The sequence below is a fragment of the Miniopterus natalensis genome, chromosome 13 (assembly GCF_054644295.1).
Source record: "Miniopterus natalensis isolate mMinNat1 chromosome 13, mMinNat1.hap1, whole genome shotgun sequence".
Classification (NCBI taxonomy): domain Eukaryota; kingdom Metazoa; phylum Chordata; class Mammalia; order Chiroptera; family Miniopteridae; genus Miniopterus; species Miniopterus natalensis.
In genome coordinates, this window is record NC_142093.1 from 55068633 (window position 1) to 55092355 (window position 23723).

Sequence of the window (23723 nt, forward strand, 5' to 3'; positions counted from 1 at the left end):
ATTAAGTGAAGGATGCAACAAATAATAGCATCTACATAATGTTATAACCACATAGGACATTATACCTCCATGAGAAATGTTTGGAATAATTTTTAATAACCAGGGAAAATGTCCATTTATAGTGAAAAAAAAATTAGGATAAAACATTAAAAATACTTCATCGCAATTTGTTAAAAATTGTGGTACTGAGGGTAAAATTTTTTTAAAGTTTCTGTTTTCCATATCTTCTGTGATATGTGTTCTTAATCTGTGGTCCACAAAGGAATCCATCTTCTACCTTTAGGCCTATGACCCAAAGGAGGGAAAAAAAACTACCCTTGAACATATGAAAACTGTTATGATACCAATTTTCTTATGATTATAAGCAATGTTTATAAAATTTTAACAAAGCGGGTAAATGCTTATAATGTCCCTACAAAATACTTATTAAGTGATTATTCTGGACTCTCTGGTAAGTGCTTGCTAGGCATGTTCTGGTTTACTCTCCATTTTTCAGATGATGAACAGAGATGAGGAGAGAAGTTTGGTGGTATTATCACACTACCAAGCAGGGGGATTCAAACTCACGTGAGACTTAAACACGTCACTCTACTGCCTTCTCATGGAGAAAAAACATGATATAAAGGGGTATGCGGTTTTATCCCAGCTACATGAAATGTTCATGTAAAAATAAAATTTTTAAAAAATACATTGAAAATTAGTAAAAACTATGTTAACAGTAGTTAACTATGGGTAGTAAAAATAAGTTTATAATCTAGTTTTTAATAAACATAGGTTATGTTTACCTATATCCTATTTGCTCTAGATACAGAGTACACAAAATTATAAACTCACATCTTTTGTTTTCATTGCTATTCACTAACTTTTAAAACTAAACTTTATTTTAGAATAGTTTTAGATATACAGAAAAGTAGTGAAAATAGTACAGAGAGTCCACATGTACCCCATATCCAGTTTCTTCTTTAATTAACATGTTACATTAGTATGGTACACTTATCACAATTAGTGAACCAATATTGAAACATTATTAACTAAAGTCCATTTTTTTCAGATTCCTTTCATTTTTTTATTTCCTGATTTTCAGAAAGAGAGAGGGAGGGGAGAGAGGGGAAACATCAATTTGTTGTTCCACTTCTTTATGCACTCACTGGTTGATTCTTGTATGTGCCCTGACCAGAGATCGAAACTGCAACATTGATGTAGAGGGAAGATGCTCTAGCCGACTGAGCTACCAGCCAGGGCCCAGATTTGTTCATTTTTAGGTATTGTCCCTTTCCTGTTCCAGGATCCCATTGTTCATTAACTTTTTAACACAGTACTTTAACAGGTCAGGCAATTTTTATAATTTACAAAATGTTGCATCTTTACATCTATTTTTATAAATTAAAAATATTTAACAGCCTGGCCAGGCATGGCTCAGGAGTTAAGCATCGACCTAGGATCCAGGAGATCACCGTTTGATTCCCAGGGTGAGGGCACAAGCCCGGGTTGCGGGCTCGATCCCCGGTCAGGGACGTGCAGGAGGCAGCTGATCAATGACTCTCTCATCATTGATGTTTCTCTCTCTCTCTCCCTCTCTTCGTTCCTCTCTGTGAAATCAATAAAAATATGTTAAAAAAAAAAAAAAAGAGGTCACTTCTCTTTAAAAAACAAAATTTACAGTTAAAAACACAGAGTTTTAAGATGCAAACTAAACATTGAGAGTGACAGTAAAGTGGGGAGATCATTTGGACTGAAGAATTTTCAGTGGAAAGGGAAGCTTCCAAAGAGAATTTTTTAATGGTCAAATTAAAATAATGATGTTGGAAATGAGAACTGTGGATAAAGTATATTGGTTTAGAGAGGAAGTAATTATAAAGGAAATTGTCCTGAAAAGAATTACAGTGCTAAAGAGAACCCAAAACTGTGGCAAAGTTCATACACTCAGAATAGTAGTCCGTCAAATAGATCGACCATTTTCTTCACATTTCTGAAGGTTTTATCATCATTTGTTGAGTACAAATGTATTCTAAGGTTGAATACAAATCTATTATATCCCCTGTTCCTTGATATGTAACATTTTTGTCTGAGAAATAAAATTTCTAAATTTCATTTAGAAATTATGAGGGATATTATGTAATGAAGGTAAAAAATGGCTGGTTCCAAAGCCTGAGCTTTTCTTCAAAATGAAAGAACAATTGAGCCTCAGAAGAAATATACATTTTCTTGGAGAAAAAGATACTAGGAACAAATGTACCTGGTTCTCTTGTTTGGCTTTGGAAAACTGTTCTTGGAGACTGTCATTCTCATGAGCCAAGATATCTCTTTCCCTGGCAATTTGAGCCAGTTCATCATTTGTTTCATCCAACTGCCGACGCATCCTGGAAATGTCTTGTTCACACATGATTAGCGCTTCGGTAGACTGTCTATTGCACAAATCAAACAGTACATAAGAAGAGACATTGTACCAAAACAGAATAACAAATTGTCACAGGACAGAAGAGGGGCAGGCAGCACGGAAGCATCTGAAGAGTTTTAAACACATTTAAATTTATAGGAACAAATCCTGTGAAAACAGTGCATCGGCGCTTCTCCATGTGGCCCGCGTCTCACTGCGAGAGAGGGCTGCTACCTGTACCTAACGGCCAACGACCAGCCAAGCATTTCAAAGCCCTGACATTCAACTAGGAGAGCTTTCATCCCGCCTCTAGCTGCCTGACTGCCTCGCAGGCAGGTTCCTCTTCCTCTTCCTCTGCCCTCTGCCCTCTGCCCTCTGCCCTCTGCAAACATAAGGAATCTGAGGGCTTAACTCTTAGCCTCCTGATTCTTACTCTGCGCCTTCACTCAGACAAACACTATTCACATCCATGGCTCCCAGCCCCATCTCTCCCCAGATGACTCTGAAATCATTACCTTCAGCCTCGGCCTCTGCCTTACACTCCAGACGCTTATATTTAACTGCTTATGAGATGCATCTACAAGAAGGGCTCAAGGCTCTTCCAATTCAAAGGAAAATCATCTTTTTCCATATTTTCTACGTGCCCAGTATTCATCTCCAGCCTAAACCTGGCATTTTCCTAGCTTTTCTTCCTCACAAGCACCCACCACGGTCCCCACTCCCCAGCCCCAGTCTATCACCATTCTTCAGCCTGGGTAATCTTTCTAACGCAACAATCTCCTCAAAATTCCTTAACGATTTATTTCCCAAAGGGTAAAAGCAGGACTCATTTGTCTACAGCACAGGCCTCTGGGTCCAGCCTTTCCTCCCTCCACATCTCTCACCCTTCGGATTCCAACACTCACCTACTAGTCATTCAAGAGGCTCCTGAACATTATCTGTGGTCTTGTGGTTCTTTGCTTTCCTTTCTCCTTTAAATGCCCCTTCCCCTCCTTTCCCTTCCCTCCCCTCTTCTTCCCCTCCCCTCACCCCCTCCCCTTTCCTCTTTCCTTTCCTCTTTCCCTGGCAAACGCCAACCCCTCTTTTACTTCCCTTCTCAGACTTAGGCCTCCTTCCAATATTAGAGTTATAACTCTGTACATAACACTAAGCCCCGTTTCTTCCTATCCTTGTACCTAACATAGTACTTTGCCCCTAGTAAATACTCAAATTCTTGTGGGACGAATGGTTTACCTTGATGCCTGCTCCATCTCAGCAATGATGTTCTTCATGCCTGAAATGGTCTTTTCCTTGAAAAGTAATATAAGCATGACATAAAAATTATCTTAAACTTATTTCTGCTAAAACTGAATGAACAAAAAGAAATTCCCTCCCCCTTTTGATTTCCATTTGGGTTTCAACATTTATGCTCTATTCACCTTTCCTACACTTTAAAATTGAAGCCTAATATATCAATGTGAATATTTGCACTACATAAAACAATAGGTTGTGCTCATTAAAGCAAAGACTACACTACACTTGGGTGACTGATATGAGATCAATATATGAAACACTGTGTTAAAGCTCTGGGCAGCCACCCAGCAACACAGGAACCCGGGCACACTCTGTACTAGGAGGCGAACCACTGGTTTGCATTAGGGTGATCTCCATGGGGGGCAGGGCTGATTCCCTTCCTCACCCCACCTTCTGAAACCCAGGAACGTGAATCATGTGAAACTAAATTTAGTTGTTAAGAACAGTATCTTTGATCAGAGATGATATTTTTATTAGTCATCAAGAGCCTCTTCAAAAAGCTGTTAGAATGGAGCTACTTACACTATGAAGTTTAGGTGTGAGTTAAATATTTAAGGAGGTAAGCATTAGGCCTAGGGCAAAAAATAAATAAACTACCAATACTGTCCCTTTTCAAGGGTGTGGAGAGAGGCAGATGAGGGGAGCCAGTCAAGACTGAAACGGGTGTGATCATCTTCATGCGTCAATACTATTCCCACAATTCCTTTGAAAATTCTCCTTGATGGTGAACTAATTACAGGCACTGTTCACACTCAGGCTAACATTAGCCCTGAAAAAGTAGGAAAAATGTTCTTTCCCTATGTAACTAGATTTCACTTTGCCCTTTGAATTTTGAAACCCTTAGGAAGCAAGGAAACAAGATGAAAACGGAAACCTGTATTTCCAGCCAGTTCTGCTCCTGTTCATTAGACAGCTTAGCTGTGTGTGTGTGCATGTGCCTGCGCACATGTGTATGTGTTGGCTTCCTTTATTCATGGGGCTCCTCACCAGGGGAGTATTAGCTCTGGCTTCCCATTCTGCTTCCCAGTAGCGTGGTACAGGTCCCACACCTGGCAGTCATGGATACTGGAATATGGTGAACATACCCATTGGCAAAGCAGTTCAACCCCTCTAAGCAGAAGCCAACAGAGGAAACACTCCAGAGAGAAAATACTGCTTAAAGTGGAATATTTACACATGCTTTTGAAATACGATTTAATATGCTTCTAATTAAATTCTGAAAAACACTAACTGGACTTCTAGTGTTTCTGAAAGTGATTACTTGGTTAAACTTAAATATGGTTTATAAACCTTAAAAGGACTTTCTTTTATCAATACACATTCATCTTGAAAGTAAGATAGTCTCAGAAAATTATAAAATATCCAGGGCAACAAAATTATTGGGTAGAATCCAGTAATACATCCTACCAGCCCCATTTCCTCTTCATATTGCCCTAATACCACCATTTCCAACTGTTGAAAGCTATGCCATCACTACCAATTTAATATTTCTGTACAACTTCAATATGTTTGTCCAACCAGAGACATGCAGTGAAGTTAATTGTTAAAAATTCAAACTGGACAAGATGGTCATAAAGCCACTTACAGAAAAGAAACAAACTAAAATATTACACAAATAATTCTGGCTTTTATTACTCAAAAATCTGTGCACTTGCTTATGAGTTTTCTAACTTTAATTGGTAGTAAGCAGTGGGGCATCTTTTTAGATTACCAAAAAGATAAAAAAAGTTCACCTTATTCATTAGAGTATAGACTTTTCCATAGGAATTTCTGGAATCTCCAGATTAGTCTGTGTAATTACTGCTTTTCACTATAAGGTCCTTGTAAATTGAGCTCTAAAATATCACTGTAGAAAACATTTCCTTTGAATGTCTAACACTGCTTTAAAAAGCTTTCCCCCCTCAGAGGACAGACGTGTTCATGTTCATGATCTTACATTACATGCAGTTCCTGATTTCAAATGGACTTGCAACTCAATTGCCTTGTGAAGGAAAAGGTATTTTGGTACGATGAGCAGAGGGGAAGAAACGTGAGGTACAGATACAGCAGAGGGAAACGAGAGTCAGAAGGATCTGCATAATTTGTTTCTAAGTGCTAATGTTTTTACAGAAAACCATGGTTCACTATCCAAAAAGTAGTTTTTAAGTATGAGGAAAAAACTCTACCCCCCCAAAGCCATAGAATTTTCAAAAATATTAAGGTATAACTTATAAAGCAGTAAGTCAGCCTTTTAAACAACTAAACCAAAATTTACCATCTCGTGCACTTTGATGGCTTCAGTTAGGCTCACGATTCCCAAATCTATTAAATTCAATTCAAAGTTCTCTCCAAACCTAAAAGCCCAAGAGCCTATGAGTATTTCAACCACATGTCCAAAAGATGTTGGTAACCTTCCTCTCTGAGCCCGTTCTGTTCTGTGTTTCCTACTTCATGCCTGACAACGATTCACGTGGCGCCTCGGTCAGAAAGCACATCTTGTCAGTCTTACTCCCAGAATAGATGTTTCCCCCACAGACACTGCCACTATCCTAAAACAGTTCTTCTCATTTCACTCCTAACTAGTGTCCTTGTCACCATTCTCATTTCCCTATAACCCATCTTTTATGTGGATTAACAAGTGCCAGAATGTTTCTTTTAAAATAAAGATCTAACTGTAATATTTTGTTTACATTATTTCATTGATTCCCTATACTGATGATGACAGTTTAAACTCAACATTTATTAGATTTTTATAATTTGTTGCTTACCTCTCCCATCTCATCTATTACCCCCTTCCTCCACCCCATGCTTGCCTCTTTGCAATCTATTCTCTGGACGTACTAAACTATCAAGAAATCCCACGACATTCTCTTATGAAAGCCACTGGGCTCTCCTATGAGTTGCTCTGCCTGTCTCGACTCCCTTCTCTAAAGGCGTTCTGCCTGTCTGGTCACCCTTTCTCTCACTGTACCCTTCCTCCCAATCTTTTCCTCGCTAATTCCTGTCAGTTTTCAGGGCAGCCCAGGCACCATCACCTCCTGGAAAGCTTTCTAGATCTTCTTCCACACCTAGTCCAACCCCCAGGTTAAATCATGTGCGTTTCTGCCAAACTCCTACCGCACAATGTACATATATCATTATGGCACTTAGCACATTCTATCACAAAAGCACCTTTATTTCTTTCTCCTATTTACACTACAGGCATTGGAAGGCATGCCCACTTCTCTTCAGTTTCTAACAGAATACACCTGGAATGGGCCAAGAAATGCTTCTTGTATGGGTGAATAGATAAATGAATGAATTAGTTCCCTTAGTGAGGGGCAAGGCCTTATTCCAATGAGGATGCCTTTGCTTAAGGCATTTGTGGAAAACAGTTTTAGAACTGCCTTCAGAATCACTTTATGAGCTAGAAAGGGGTATGAATATTTCCCTGCTTTTTTGGCAATGCCTTTTATGTTGTTCGAACAACAAAAACTGAGGGATGGAGATGATCATCTAGCTTTATTTATCAGCTCCATATGGTCTAGTCTCAATGGCTAAAGACGACGTAAAAACGAGCATCTAGTTCTAAACACAATTACAAAGGCAGTTTTAATGGAACAAACATATTGCCTCCCAAGGTGGCTACCTGAAGATATAAGTTCTGGTGAGCTTTTATAAAGAAATCAGTCTCACTGCTTCCTTTTTAATTTGAATATTTGGTATTTCAATTAGTTATTGTCAGTACATGTTAATCACAAATTAATGACAGAAAGTACATATTTCTTTAGACTGTCCTAATATATTTCAAAATTAGATTTTAAAGTTTCAGCTCTCTAGAAAATATTTGAGAGAGTCCTATTATTTTATTCAGATTCAAGCTCAAACTTTTCTTTTAAACCACAGTTTTCAGAACATACTTTCATTGCCAAACTCTCTCCAAGGGATGCAATATTCTCCGACTTTTTATCCAAGCATGCTTGCAGGCATTCCTTTTCTTTAGCCATATCGTTGAGGGTTGCACCAAGAATGCTGATTTCTTCTCGCTGGGCAATACTTTGCCTTGTAAAATTATCTAAATATGTAATCACAAAGGCATTTTTTAATCAAGATAATTTTTTTCCAGCTCAAGCAGACTGGAATACTTTTCAAAGGAAGATCTCCTATATTTTAATCAATGACTAAAAATAAGTACCATGTCCCAAATAAAACATGGCTTCTGTGGTTAGTGATTAAAAACTAAGATGAATCATGAAATTCTAAATGACCCATAAATGTAGAGGAGAATTAACATATTTGAATAAGAATAGCAAAGAAAAGCTCTATATACAAGTCCTCAAAGTACATTTACATTCCTGTTGGAGAGGAGAGTGTAGGTGGGTAAATTGGGTGGAATACTATAGCCATCATTTCCCCCTTAATTGCCCCTGTCTCTAGATTAGAATTACTGTTGTATATAAGATGTTATCAGATCTTAATAAAATATTCAATTGTCACATTCAGAATCTAATGTCTTCTAATATTTTGATCTTCCAAAAATTTCCCTAAAAATTCCTAGAAAATAATCATCCCAAGACACCTGACTTGATTGTGAAAACACTGGCAAGTCAGTATCGATGCTGTGGCCTAAATGATAGGTATACAATAGTGGTTTTCAAACTGTGCTTCCTCAACCAGCACCATCAGCATCACCTGGGAAGCCCAGCCCTCCTGAGTTAGAAATTCTGAGTGGCCAGAGCAATTATGTTGTAGCAAGCATCCCGCCCACGTGGTTCTAATGCACAACACAGCTTGAGAGCCACTTGAGCAAACTGGTAAAGATACAAAAGCTTTGGCCATATTCTACACCAAGAAGCCTGGCTCCAGTGGTCTTATTGGCTCTCCAGCCGATTCTGACACACACCGAAGTTTGACAACCACTGGTCTACAGCTCTACTAGGGAAGCTCTGCTAGACTAGACCCCTAGGTTAATCCCTGCCAACGGCCATCCAGCGCAGCACTGAGAGGCAGTGTCATCTGCCAAGGCGATGATCTATATTGTGCTTGGGAATACATCAATTCCCTTTTCCATGCAGGACTGTCTTTCAGGCAAACCACATGTTTTGGGTGTTCTGATATCTGAGTTCATTCCCATTGGCATAAAGTAAGGACATGAAAGCTCTGGAACAGCTCTAGGAGCTCCTTTGAAAAAAATTCCCTCACATCCCATTTAAGCTACTAGCCCATTTTTCTGCTACTCTTAGCAGCCAAGCTTCTTAAGAGTCTTCTATTGTCTCCTGCTTCTACCTCCTCATGCCCAGTCCTTCCTCCACCTGTTCCCTGGTCCACATTCAACACTATCCAGACTTTGTCCGTGTTACCAAAACCTCCAAAGTTCCAAAGCCAATCCACATTTCTTCAAACTCATCTTACTTAGCTTCCCGAGTGCATCTGAAGCTCAGCTCCTTTTGAAAACATTTTGCTCTCTTGCCTCCCCAGTAACACTCACTCACGGGTTTCTTCCTACCTCCTTGGCTTCTTCTCACTCAGTCCTGGACCCTCTTCGCCTCTGTATTTTCTCCAGGCGATTTCATGGTTTTAAAATGTCATTTATATGCTGATGTGTCCCAAATGTGTATCTTTAGCTTAGGTTTTCCTTCTGAGATAAAAACTTATCTATTTAACTGCTTACCTTACATTTTTGCTTGGACTTAAAATATCCAAAAATGAGTTCTTCAGTATTCCCCTTTTATATTTGTCTTTTTTAGTATGTTCCATCTCAATAAAAAGCACCTCCACCCACCAAATTGTTTACGCCAGACAGGTTTGAACTACGTTATAGCAAATGTTACAAATATTCCCTCTGTTTTAAAATGGCCCTTTATAGTCCTTATCAAAATTTGACTTTACAGTTAGAAAAAGATTAAATTATGACCATATTTTCATAGAGATCACTGGCAAGAAACATAAATAGGAAACTTTATAAAAATAATTTTCTTTATAATCCTAGGTAATATCACAGACATAGCCAAATATATGTACACTTTCCACCTAGAGTAATATAAATGTGTACTATGTTTCATTATGAAGCCAAGAGCAAGCCACAATTTTACACAAAAACTTGTAAATTTAAAAGTGACCATCATAAATTAGGAGGTGTTGCTGCTTTGTTTAGCTATTTCTTCTCTGAAAAATGTGAAGCCATGTCTAAATACTTATGGTGCTAAGCTAAAAGTTTACTATCAATGAAAAACATATTTTTCCATGATTGCATCTTAAACTTTTAACTTAAGGGCCTATCTCCAGGTTTATCTATGTTATAACTGAGAGAAGAAAACATTTTTCCACCAGACTTAAAGGAAAAGTAATATCAGGAAAAAAATAACTCACCAATTTTTTCATCTAAGCACATAATTTTCTCCTGAGTAAGCTGTAGCTCATATTTTTTCTTAGCAAGGTGTCGTTGAGTATCAGTAAGGTCTTTTTCCGTATTTTCATATAAAACTCTGTAAACATTTTAATAATAAAACTAATTCTGAAATTTTTATGTTTTATCAATCTCTTAGTGCATTTAAATCTCAAAACTTTTAAGAACACTAACCAACATTTTTCTTTTTAGTATTTCCCTAAAGCCACGTTATAGGAAGTTTAAAGAATAAAAGGTAAAAGGGGTTCTCGATCCTCACTCCAACATAAGCTACTGTTAGCATTTGGGTGAGCACTATCCAGTGTTTTTCCGTATTTTTCTTACTCACTGTTATGAATATTTTGAAGTTACCATACTATAAATTTAAAATTGAATTGATTTTTTTCACCTACACTTAATATTGAATAATTTTCCGTCCATAACACAGTCCTCAAAATCATCATTTTCTGGCTGAAAAATATTAATATGAGCAATAGCCATCTACTTTTAAATAAAGAGTTACTTCAGTATTAGACATTTAGGTTAACTTCAGTTTTTCACTATTACAAATAATTCTTTAATGAACAGCATTTCATTAATTCCACATTTAAGGATTTTTTTATAAAAAGTATGTTTTTATAGATTTCAGAAAGAGGAAGGGAGAGGGAAAGAGAGATAGAAAGATCAGTGATGAGAGAGAATCATTGATAGGCTGCTTCCTCCACGCCCCCTACTGGGGATAGAGCCCATAACTCGGGCATGTGTCCTAACCAGGAATGGAACCGTGACCTCCAGGTCCTTGGCTGGATGCTCAACCACTGAACCACACCGGTTGGGCCATTCCACATTTATTAAGTGTGTAGTATGTACAAGGCACTAGGTGTTGAGGAATCTCTAGTGAACCTCATTGAGTTCAGAGTCAATAAACAAATAGAATATACAATTTACAACATTATAGAAACTAGATAATCTGAAAGTCCTGTAATATAAAGAAGCATCCTATAATATAAAGAAGCATCGTTTTAAATGTGTAGCAAAACTTGTAAGAATTTGTAAGGGAAGTCTCCTGGAGCCAAATTAGAGCAGTAAGACTTTGAACTGATGTTATGTTAGATGTGGTTGGGGTTTTCCTGTCTCAGTTGTCTAGGGTCTTGTGTCTTAACTCAGAAACAAAAGATGAGGCCATAGAGATGCCTGAAAGAGAAGTATTAGAACTAAGGTCCCCTATATAAAGCCACTGAAGACTATAACATAAGTGAAAAGGTCAGACTAGACAAAATCAGCTTGTCAACCAACCACAGCTAGGCTCAGGGTAATAACAACAACTAACAGTCTTCCTTGGCAATTCTTAATCTCAAGATGAGGTATCAAAATAAAATCTGGTTCCAGGTTGGTCATATACTCTAGAACACTTAGCAGAAATAAACATAAAACTTTTCTGGAGAGACATACCCTCAATCCAAGCAAAGAACTATACCTCAGATAAAGGCATGTTGAAAATTAGCTCACAAATCAAAATTTAAAAACACTTTAATAACCCAAAGTTAGTGGGAGTCAAACTAAATTAGATCCCCAAGAACTTCAGATTGTACTATTTTCAAATAGAAATTTAAGAACAGTTGTGTTGCCCTGGTGGTGTTGTCCTATGCACCAAAAGGTTTTGAGTTCAAATCCTCAGGGCACATACCTAGCTCAGGAGTTCCATCCCTGGTTGGGGCTCAATAGGAGGCAGCCAATTGATGTTTCTCTCTCAGATCGATGTTCCTCTCTCTCTCTCTTCCTCTCTCTGTCTCTCCCTCTCCCCCCACCACCTTCCGCTCTTTAAAAATCAATGAATATGTCATTCGATAAGGATAAGAAGAAAAAAAAAGGTTGTTTAAATACTGAAATACGTATGTAATAGAATACATAATAAAATATGTATTACATATGTAAAATATGTAATAGAATACATAATAAAAAGAAAAAAGAACCAGAAGATTAAAAGAAAACATAGAGAATTTTTAAAAAATTAAAGTAAAAGAATTGAAATAATTTTTAAAAAATCAATAGACAAGTTAGGACCACAACAGACATAGTGGAAGGGACAATAAGTGGAAAAAAGCAGATCAGCAGAAATTATCTATAACAAAGCACAGAAAAAAAGGAGAGGGAGAGAGAGAGAGAGAGGGGGGAGTGATATAAAGAATAGACTGAGAAGGTCCAATATTCACCTAATCAAAATACCAGAAGGAGAGAATAAATACAATATTCAAAGAAATAATAGCTAACTTAATATATAAAATCATAGACTAAACAAACATCAATGAAAAACTTGACCACTAACATTACAGGAACTTAAGTCCTGGGCAGAACAAATAAATCTGTATCTGTTAGGACAAACAGGGGAAGGTGGAAAGATTTAAAGGAAGGCAATATTTCTACATTTAAACTGATAAAATGTGATACCAATAGACTGCAAGGAGTTCTGTGTGTATAATGTAATACCTAGAGCAACCATTGAAAACATCTATAGTGATACTCAAAAGTATTATAGGTAAATTAAAATGGAATACTAAAAAAATGTTCAGCCTGGCTGGTGTGACTGAGTGGTTGAGGGTCAGTCCATGAACCAAGAGGTCACTGGTTTGATTCCCAATCAGGGCACATACCCAGGTTTAGGGCTTGATTCCTAGCAGGGGGAATGAGGGGCTGCTACTTGATGTTTCTCTCTCCTCAATATTTCTAACTCTCTATCCTTCCCTCTCCCTTCTTCTCTAAAAATCAATAAAAACATATTTAAAAATATGTATTAAAAAAAGTTCAAGCAAGTCCACAAAGGCAAAAAATAGAAAATAGAGATAAGAAAAACAAGGGGAAAAGAGAATAAACAAACAAACAAATAAATATAAATAGAAGACGTGAGCCCTGCCACACTAAGGATTCCACTAAACGCATAAATCAGGTCTACCTTATTTGTAATAGCCAAAACTAGAAACAATCAAAATGTCCCTCCAGAGATGAATGGTTAAACAAACCATGGTACATTCAACTGCTCAGCAATAATAAAAAAGCAGCAAACTATTGATACCTGCAGCAACTTAGATCTCAGTGACATTCTAAGTGAAAAAGCCTATCTCAAAAGTCACAGCTATGCAACTGTAGAGCTAACAGATTAGTGAGTGCCAGAAGTCAGTGATGGCTGGGAGGAGGAAAAGTATGGCTGTAAAGGGGTAGAACAAGAGATATCTTTGTGTAGATGTATCTTGAATGTGGCAGTACACATAGTACTAATGTCAATTTACTGCTTTTGATATTGTACTATAGTTATGCAAAATTTAATTGTAGGAAACTGGGTGAAGGGTACATGGAACCTCTTTGTATATTTCTGCAACTTCCTGTGAATCTATAATTTTAACTCTAAGAAGTAAAACAAGATCCTAAATCCAGGCTGCACAACTAAACCAGGTAAATAAAACTCTCAGGACAGGAATTATGAATCACTACTTTTTAAAAGCTCACCATTTGATTCCAATGTGCAATCAAATGGCACTTGTTAAGAAGTGCCTTCTAGTTTGCTTAACCCAGTGAGGCAACAAGCAAAAAAGTGACAAAGCAGGTGTTGTGTGAGACAAAGAGTGACTGCAATTTTACAGTGCCTCTCTCATCTTTGGACTCTTCAGTCCTCCATTCTCTAAATTTAATGTGGCTGACATAATATCTTATATACTTGTGGAAAAATTGTGTTCGTGGGGCAAAATCACAAAACATTTGAAAAGGCCAGCCATTTCAAAAACAGCAACAACAAAAAAATCACACTGATTACAAAATCCAACAGATCTATGAGAATAAATAAATTTTAAAAATTAAATTAGACTAGTACACATATTAAAAGAAAGAGGAAGATATTAGCAATATGATAAAAGAACCAAGAAAAAAACCAGATATAATAAGTATGAGAAATGTAATAGTTGAAATAAAAAATACATGATGTAAATAGCAGAATATATATATGGTCATGTATGTACTGTCAATTAGTGTTCAACGTATATGTCAAAGCAATCCCGTGAGGAAAGGAAACAACTGGTGCTGGAACAATTGGATTCCCATGTGGTCAAACACTGTATCTTGACCCCTAGAGCACACCACATATAGAAGACCCAACATAAAAGCTAAAATGATAATGCTTTTGGGAGAAATCATAAACATACATGTAAGAAGTTTTAATCAATGTTAGCAAATCTAATCCAACAATATATAAAAATTATAATGCATAATGACCAAGTGAAGTTAACTTAGGAATGCAAGGTTGGTTTACAACCTAAAATTAATGTAATTCACCATATTAACTGACTAAAAAAAGTTAAAAAAAATATCATCAGCTCAATAAATTCAGAACAGACATTTGTCAAAATCCAATATCCACTCTTGATAAGAAATCTCAGCAAATTAGGAATAGAAGAGAATGTTTACAACCTGATAATAGACATCTACAAAGATCACAATATTGAAAGGTTGAATGCTTTCCACCTAAGATCAAGAACAAAACAAGAATGAGTGTTCTTATCCTTCTAGTTAACACTATACCAGAAATTCTAGCCACTGCAATAAGGTGAGAAAAAGAAACAACAGACATTCAGATTGGAAATGAAGAAGTAAAATTCTCTTTATTCACAGACAACATGATAATCTATGTAGAAAAGCCTATTGAATCTACAAAAAACAAAACACAACTATCAAATAATATGTGAGTTTAACAAGATTGAAAAATATAAGAGCTATACACAAAAATAAACTTTGCTTCTATATACTAGCAAAAAGCAATAGGAAACTGAAATTAAAAAACATTTATAAAGCATTAAAATATGAAATACTTAGGTATAAATATAACAAAGGGTGTGCAATATTTTTACACTGAAAATTTATAAAACACTGCTGAGAGAAATTTTTAAAGGCCGAAATAAATGGAGATATATTCTGTGTTTATAGGTGGATCAAGGCTCAATATGTTCTTCAACAATGCTTCCAAAATTGATCTATAGATTCAACATAATTCTAATCAAAATCCCAATAAACATTTTGTAGCTAAATGATTCCAATAAAGATGATTCAAAATTTATATGAAAATGTGAAGCCCTAGGACAGGCAAAACAACTTTAAAATGAAATTAAGTGGGAGGACTTACGGTATCTGACTCTGACTTATTATGAAGTTTCAATTATTAAGACAGAGTGATACCAGCATAAAGATGGAAAAACATATCAATGGAAGAGAAAAGAATTCAGAAACAGACTCACATATATATATATATCAATTAATTTTCCACTAAGATGCCAAAGCAATTCAATGGGTGAATGGATAATCTTAACAAATAAGAAACAATGGGATACCCAAATAAAAAAATGAAACACTCTAGTTTTAATCTCATACCTTACACAAAAATTACTTTAAAAAAGGATCATAGACCTAAATGTAAGAGCTGAAACTGTAATACTGTTAGGACAAAACAGCAAAAAATTTTAGTGACCTCAGGTTTGGCAAAAAGTTCTTAAATAGAACATAAAAAGCATGATATAAATAAAAATAATTTCAATAAATTGTACATCATCAAAATTAAAAGCCTGTGTTCATCAAAAGATACAGGCAAGCATACACTGAGAAAAGATATTTTCAAAACATATTTAACAAAGAATTTTTAGTTAGACCATATAAAGGTCTTTTTTAAGTTAAATATAAAAAGTAAACAACCCAATAAAAATGGGCAATATTTGGACACCTCACAAAAGTAGATATATAGATGGCAAATAAGTAAAGAATGCATGATCAATATCACTGATCATTAGGGAAAAGCAAATAAAAACCACAAGATGATACTACACACCTACTCTTGTATTACTAAAATTATAAGGGCAATACCAAGTGTTGGCAAGGATATAAAGAAACTGGAACTCTCACCCACTGCTGGTAACAATGTAAAATGGCAAAACTATCTTGGAAAACAGTTTTACAATTTCTTCAAAAGTTAGACATAGATCCAACACATGACTCAGCCATTCTAATCCTGGGTATTTACCCCAAAGAAATGAAAGCATATATATACACACAGACTTGCATTTGCAACTCTGTTAGATCCCCAAACTGAAAATAAACCAAATGCCCATTTGGTGTATCAATATAATGCAATACGACTCAAAAAATGAATCAACTACTGATACACACAACAACATGGATTAATCAATCTCAACATAATTATGCTCAGTGAAAGTAGTTCAACAGAGGAGTAAATGGTGTACAATTCCATTTAGATAAAATTCCAGAAAATCCAAAATAATAAAAAATTACAGAAAGCAGATCAGTGGTTGCCTGAATATAGGGTGGCAGATGGATGGGAGGCAACATGAGAGAAGGATCACAAATAAAACTTTTGGAAATGATATATATTCATTATAGTGATTATGGGGATAATTTAATGGGTGTATACATATGTCAAAGTTTATTAAATTGTATCTTTTAAACATGTGCAGTTAAGTCACATACCGTATGTCAATTATACTTTAATAATATTGTAGGAAAAAGACAAGGAAACTGCTAATATCTAGATAATTTATATATATTGAAATACTGGAAGAAATAAAAAGGTAACCAATTTTCCTGCAGCAGCAGCAGAGAGCTAAGTAGCAGCCCTCTGGCTGACCAGGAAGCTATTAGTAAAGCCAACAACACTGTCCCTGGAGGCAAGGCAATAGGAGTCACATTGGCGCTACCACAGAAGCTTATTTGGCTTTTGGTGGAGCTGCCCTGGACAGTGGAGACCAATATCCTGTGCACCACAATGGACTGTTACAAGATCCTACCTAGTAACCCTCATCCAGCATGCATCTGGGGGGAAAATCACTACCTGCAGGATGGCATAATAAGTCAACAGTAAGAAAAAATTGAAAATGTAGTGAAATTCTACTGCAATACAACTGAAGAATCCCTTCAAATGCTCTAAAAGACTATTTTCTTAGCTTTTTTATTTTATTTTTGTAAAACGGCACTTTTAAAAAATGTGTGCTAAAATAAGAAGCATAAATGTAATAAATGTATCAATTCAAATGATAATGAATGAGTCCTAAAAAGGCAAGCAGAGGATTATGGCAAAACCTTCCAGTGTACATCATGGCGATCTTTATGCTGTTAAACTTCATTGCAGCTACATATTTTCCAAAATAATAAAAAGACTCTTCCACTACACAGGAATCCATCTAGTAAGAAAAAGGGAAATGGAAAACTACATGCATAATCAGAAATTTTCACATCAGACCTTTAAATCACTGACCAATAACTCCACACCTAAAATAGACATCCAAGAAATAGGCACTTTGGAAATAAAGCTGAACCAGACTCAAGTAACTGCCATGTCAGAAAACAGACTTCTAAAACTCCTCCAAGACATATTTAGAAGGCTTTCACTACCTAATAGGAATTTAGAAGCCCATTTTGGGGCTTTCAACCAACTCCTCTGGGCAACGTTGGTAGGAAGTATTAAAAACCAGGATGCTGCTATGTGTATTTAATTCTTTTGTCAATAGCAACTGTGATCCTTGGTTAGGTTCAGATGCTTTCTAAGAAGAGCTAACCTCTTTCAATAATTGAAAATCCTAACGCTGTTGAGCCAATTAGCACAAGTGTACAAGTGGACAGGGGTAAAAGTCCATTTAATATTTACAATGAGGAAAAACAGTCAAAAGAATGTTGTTTCTTCATTTCTTGTACAGATGTCTTGTATTTCATAAAACTTTACACCTTCTACACCCTGGGATTCCCAATCCCTCCGTATGGTCTTATTCTCAAACCAAACTGCCATTTGGTTCTCAAGTTACACTTTCCATTAATGCTCAGATGTATACATTTCTTTTGCCAGTCCTGAGAGAGCTTCATTCAGAGATACCCAAATTAATGCTTTTACAGATAATTGTTTACAGTCAGGTGGAATCTCCAGAGAAACTCAAATGAATGAAATACAAAATTCTGCAGATGACAGCACTGATAAGCCAAGCTATAATATGTGGTGATGGATTTTGTTTCCATTTACCATACAGCATTTTAACAGATAATATTACAAGCAACAGTTTATTAACAGAGACTGAAATGCATGCTTTATCTCAAAATGACTCTAAGACTTAAAATTCAAGATGAGAAATCTGCACCTAATATAAATTTCAGTGCACATAATATGATGATTCCGTCACAAAACATGACATAATCAGAACCAAGTGATAGATTTTTAAAGTAATTTTGGAAAATGTCCTGTAGGTAATTTGATGGGCAAGAAATCACATAATAAAGGTCCTCAGTCTGACATTAATATGGAATTTGACACAGTTGCCCTCTAGTACAGCCCAGAGTCCTAGAATAGATTTTGGTTGCTTCCAAGTTTGGGCAGTTATGATTAAGACTGCTATAAACATCAGATATAGGCTTTTGTGAGAACATGTTTTCAACTCCTTTGGGTTAATACCAAAGAGCACAATTGCTGGACTGAAAGCTTAAGAGTACATTTAGTTTTGTAAGAAACTGCCAAATTGTCTTATGAAGTGGCTGTACCATTCTGCATTCCCACCAGCAACGAATAAGAGTTCCTATTGACCCACATCCTCACCAGCATTTGTTGTCAGTGTTCAGGATTTTGGCCATTCTAAGTCTTGTTTTAATTTGCATTTTCCTGATGACTTGTGATGTGGAGCATCTTTTCATATGCTTATTTGCCATCTGTATTTCTTCTTTGGTGAGGTGTTTATTAATGTCTTTGGCCCATTTTTTAATTGGGTTGTTTTATAGTTCTTTTTAAAGGTTTTTAAAAAATATATTTTAGATAATAGTCCTTTATTAGATGGGATTTTTACAAGTATTTTCTTCCAATCTGTGGCTTGTCTTCTCATAATCTTGACATTGTCATTTGCATAGCAGAAGACATTAATTTTAGTGAAGTACAGTTTATCAGTTTTTTTCATGGATTTTGCCTTTGGTGCTATAGAGTCATCACCATACCAAGGTCATCTACGTTTTCTCCTACATTGTCTTCTAGAGGTTTTAAGAGTTTTGCGTTTTATTTAGGCCTATGATGCATTTTGAGTTCACCTGAAGGGTGTGATGACTATGTCTTTTATTATTTTTGCACATGGATGTCTAGTTGTTTCAGTACCATTTGCTGAAAAGGCTGTCTTCGCTCTATTGTACTACCTTTGCACCTTTGTTAAAAATCAATTGACTATATTTACGTGGGTTTATTTCTGGGCTCTCTATTCTATTCCATTGATGTTTTTGTTGTTTTTTTAATCAATACATTTTCTTGATTGCTATAGTTTCACAGTAAGACCTGAAGTTGGGTAGTGTCATTCCTCCGATGTTTTTCTTCAGTATTGTGTTGGTGATTCTTGTAACTCTTCATATAAAGTTTAGAATTCAGTTGTTGGTATCCACAAAATAACTTGCTGTGATATTGATTAGCACTGCATTGAATCTGTAGATCAAGCTGGGAAGAACTGACATCTTGACAATACTGTTTTCCTATCCATAAACATGAAGTATCTTTTAATTTATTTAGTTCTCCTTTGATTTTATTCACCAGAGTTTTATAGTTTTATTCACATAGGTTTTAACACTGAAATCATTTTAGGCTCAAGTACCCAAACTCATATTAAACCTGTCTTGGAATAACTGAACACAGAGACATAAACTAACTTTTTATTAACACATATCTCTACCAGCCATTCAACTGCATGGAGAATTCTAACTTCTTGGACCTCGAGATGTTTGATGCACAGATGCAGAAACACAGTTTTTTTGGTTTTTGTTTTTAATCTGCTTCTAGGAAGTATTCTGAAAACACACCAGCTTTTTACAAGTGTTAATTTATCTGACATGGAAATAAAAACAGAAAAATTCTGCTACTAAATTACTATACTTGTTTACAAAGCTTATTTAAGCAGTATAGAAACACAGATAATGAGTACTGGTTTTGAAACCCTGGGGATTTTGTTATCAGCAGTGAAACCCAAACAGCAATGGATGCATTTTGTTTTGGCTGATTTGGCCTGGAATGCTGTATTCAATTTAGAGATATTGAAATCTAGACATGTTGAACTGTGCTCAGGACTCAACATCTAATAATTAGAGTTTACACATGGAATCAAACTTGTAATTTTCTCATCAACTGACAAAATGGAGAACAGGGACAGCAGTATTTCAACAATATAGAATGCAGCTGGATTATACAGCTCCTAAATAGGTTCTTTATCATTCTTTCTCTTGTATATATAAATAGGAAACCTATGATAAATGTGAATGCATTATAGAGTAGAAAATATTGATCGTTGAAAAAGAAATTTACAGCTGACTTCTCAGCAGAAATAATGAAAGAAGATGGTGGAAGGTATTGTCAAAGTGTTAAAATAAATATAATTCCCAACCTTTAGAATTCTATACCTACCAAAATATCTTTCCCTATCAGTAAGGTTGCAACAGAGCTGGTAAAAATGCTCAGCTTTGGATACATTTTGAAGGTAGGATCAACTGGATTGGATATGGATGGATAAAAATGCAAGTTTCAGGCCAAGAATGATATGAATGGAGTTTCCATTTACTCAGATGGGAAAACTGAAAAAGAGCAGATTTGTGTGTGCCAGAGGGAAAAGGGTAGTGGAGAGGAGAAACTGAGGTTAGGAAATGTTCAGTTTGAGATGGCTATTAGATAGACATCATAATGAAGATGAAAGGAGATAGTTGGACATTCAAGTTTGAAGTTCAAGAGAGAATTCTAGGCTATAGATATACAATTGAGAGTCAAGAACAAATACATGAAGCTGGATTAGATCACTAAGGGATGAACATAGATACAGGGACACTCTAAGAGGTGGGGGTTGTGGACGTGAGGAAGAAATAGCAAAGAAACTAAGGAAGGAAAGCCAAAGAGTTAAAAACAAAAAAAATCAAATGAGCATGATATATCAGAAGCCAAGTGAAGAGAGTGTTTAAATCAATAGAGCACAACTGATCAATTTTGTCAAATGCTGCTGATAGGTCAAATAAAATAAAGACTGAGGATGGAGCAACATGAAAGTAAATATTACCCTTTTGAAAAGTTTTGATTGAATGGTGGGGAGAAAGGCAGATTACAGTAGGTTCAAGAGCAAACAAAAAGTGAGACATTGGAGCCAGAAATTTAGACAACTCTTTCCATGAAATTCTGGTAAATGAGACACAAAATTTAGTACAAATATAGAATATTTAAATAACATGATTACAAATATGAACTAAGGGATACATATAAAACACTGTACTCAACTATTTCCTAATTTATAATTTCTAAAGTATACACAGATCATTACCAACAATTGACCATAAAAGAGGACAAATTTCAGAAATTTGAAATCTAACAATATGTTCTGAAAAATAATGTAATTAAGCAAGAAATCAATCACAAAAAGATAAAAATTTGTTATGTTTTTGAATACTTAAAATCATACTTATAAATAAATAACCAATTAATCAAATAAGAAGTCATAATGGAAATTAGAAAATATTTTATAAAGAAAGAAGTACACTAAATATGTATGATACATTCAAAAAAGTATTTTGAGGAAATTTCATAGCTTTAAATATGTATATGAGAAAAAAGAAAGCCTCAAAAGTAATAATGTAAGCATTCATCTAAAGAAACTTAAAGAAGGAAAATAGATCTAAAGAAAACAGAAGGAAATAATAAAGAACAAAAGTTAATGAAATAATAAAACAAACAATAGGAAGGATCAACAAAGCAAAATATTGGTCCTTTGAAAAGGCTACTAAAAACAACAGACTAGAAAAAGAGAAAATCACTACAGATTCTGTGGACATTAGAATGTGGAAAGGATATGGTACACAACAGACTCCGATATTACATAGAATGGAAATATGCAACAGAAAATTTTAAATAAGTATGATTAACTGGTTAAGGACACTAATGGAAAAAGTAGACAACATGCAGTAGCAGGTGTATAATGTAAGCAGAGAGAAAGTCTGAGAGAATAACAAAAAATGCTAGAAAAAAATACTGTGACCAAAATGAAAAATGCCCTGGATGGGCTCATCAGTAGACTGGACATAGTCAAGGATAAATCACTGAGCTTGAAGACAGGTCAATAAAAACTTCCCAAACTGAAATACAATGAGGAAAAAAAGAATGAAAAACATAGAACAAAATATCCAGGAACTGTGGGTATAACTGAAATACTAGAAGGAGAGAAAAGAAGAAAAGAGCATAAGAAATATTTGAATGACCTAGAACTCTCCAAATCTATATTCAGAGAGCTGCAAAAAACTGATGAAAGAAATCAAAGATCTAAATAAATGAAGATTTATTCCATGTTCAAGGATTGAAATACTCCATATTGATGTCAATTCTTCCCAACTTGATCTAAAATTCAATGCAAACCCAATCTAAATCCCAGAAAGCTATTTTATAAATATCAAGAAACTAATTCTAAAGTTTACATGGAAAAGCAAAACACCCAGAATAGCCAATACACTATTGAAGAAGACAAAGTTCACTGCAGGTTATGGCAGCTCTTTCAGACAGCATGGTCTGGCAAAAGAATAAACAAAATAGATCAATGGAACAGAATGAAGAGCCAGAAAAAAGGCTCAAACAAATATAGGCAACTGATCTTTTACAAAGGAAAGATAACAAAGACAGAGCAGTCTTTCAACAAATGCTGGTAGAACAATTTCAGGATTTCCATATGCAAATTAAGTGAATATATATACAAACTTTACATCGTTCACAAAAGTTAAGTCAACATAGATCACGGACCTTAAGGATAAAATGCAAAACCTATACAACTTCTATAAGAAAACGGAGGAGAAAAATATGTGCCCTTGGGTTTGGTGATGTTTTTAAATACAACACCCAAATCACAATTCATGAAAGAAAAAGTTGGCAAGTTGAACTGTATCAAAACTTGAATTGTCGGCTCTACAAAAAACACTGATAAAAAAATAAAAATCCAAAGCTCAGACTGGGAGAATATATTTGCAAAACATTTTTCTGACAAGAATCTGTATCCAAAATATACAAAAAATTGTTAATACTCAAAAATAATAAAAGACAACTGAAAAATGGGCAAAAGATCTAAATAGACACCTCACCAAAGAAGATATCCAGATGGCAAATAAACATGAAAAGTTGTTCCACATCATTTGTCACAGGAGAACTACTAATTAAAACAACGAGCTATCACTATACACCTATTATAATGGCTAAATACAAAAATATTTAACAATATTAAATGTTAACAAAGATGTAGAGCAAGAAAAACTCATTCATTATGGGTGAAAATGCAAAATGGTAGTTACTTTGGAAGAGAGGTTGGCATTAAAGCTAAATATAATTCTACTATATGATTCAGCAATTGTGCTCCAAGGTATCTGCTGAACTGATTTGAGAACTATTTCCACACAAAAACCTTCACGAGAAAGTTTATAGCAGCTTTATTCATAATTGCCAAAAACTGGAAGTAACCAAGATGTCCTTCAATAAGTGTATGAATAAACACACTGTGGTACAAACATTGATAATTATTCAATGCTAAGAAGAAATGAACTATCAAGGCACATGGATGAACCTTAAATGCACATCGCTAAGAGGAAGAAGCCAGCCTGAAAAAGCTATATAATTATATCATGATTTAAATTATATGACATTCTAGA

General features: G+C 35.3%; 1 protein-coding gene across 8 annotated transcripts in view; it reads right to left on the minus strand.

The window, feature by feature from the left end:
* LOC107545544 (testis-specific gene 10 protein) overlaps positions 1 to 23723 on the minus strand; it is a 103070-nt gene that overhangs the window by 47253 nt on the left and 32094 nt on the right. For 7 of the 8 annotated variants that reach the window (XM_087823722.1, XM_087823724.1, XM_087823718.1 and 4 more), the window contains 4 exons: positions 9998 to 10113; positions 7549 to 7703; positions 3611 to 3666; positions 2237 to 2405 (listed from right to left, as the gene is read on the minus strand). In XM_087823722.1, coding sequence (XP_087679848.1) covers positions 2237 to 2405; positions 3611 to 3666; positions 7549 to 7703; positions 9998 to 10113 — 496 coding nt within the window. The remainder of the gene's footprint in view (positions 1 to 2236; positions 2406 to 3610; positions 3667 to 7548; positions 7704 to 9997; positions 10114 to 23723) is intronic. The other variant, XM_087823723.1, reaches the window with a different exon arrangement.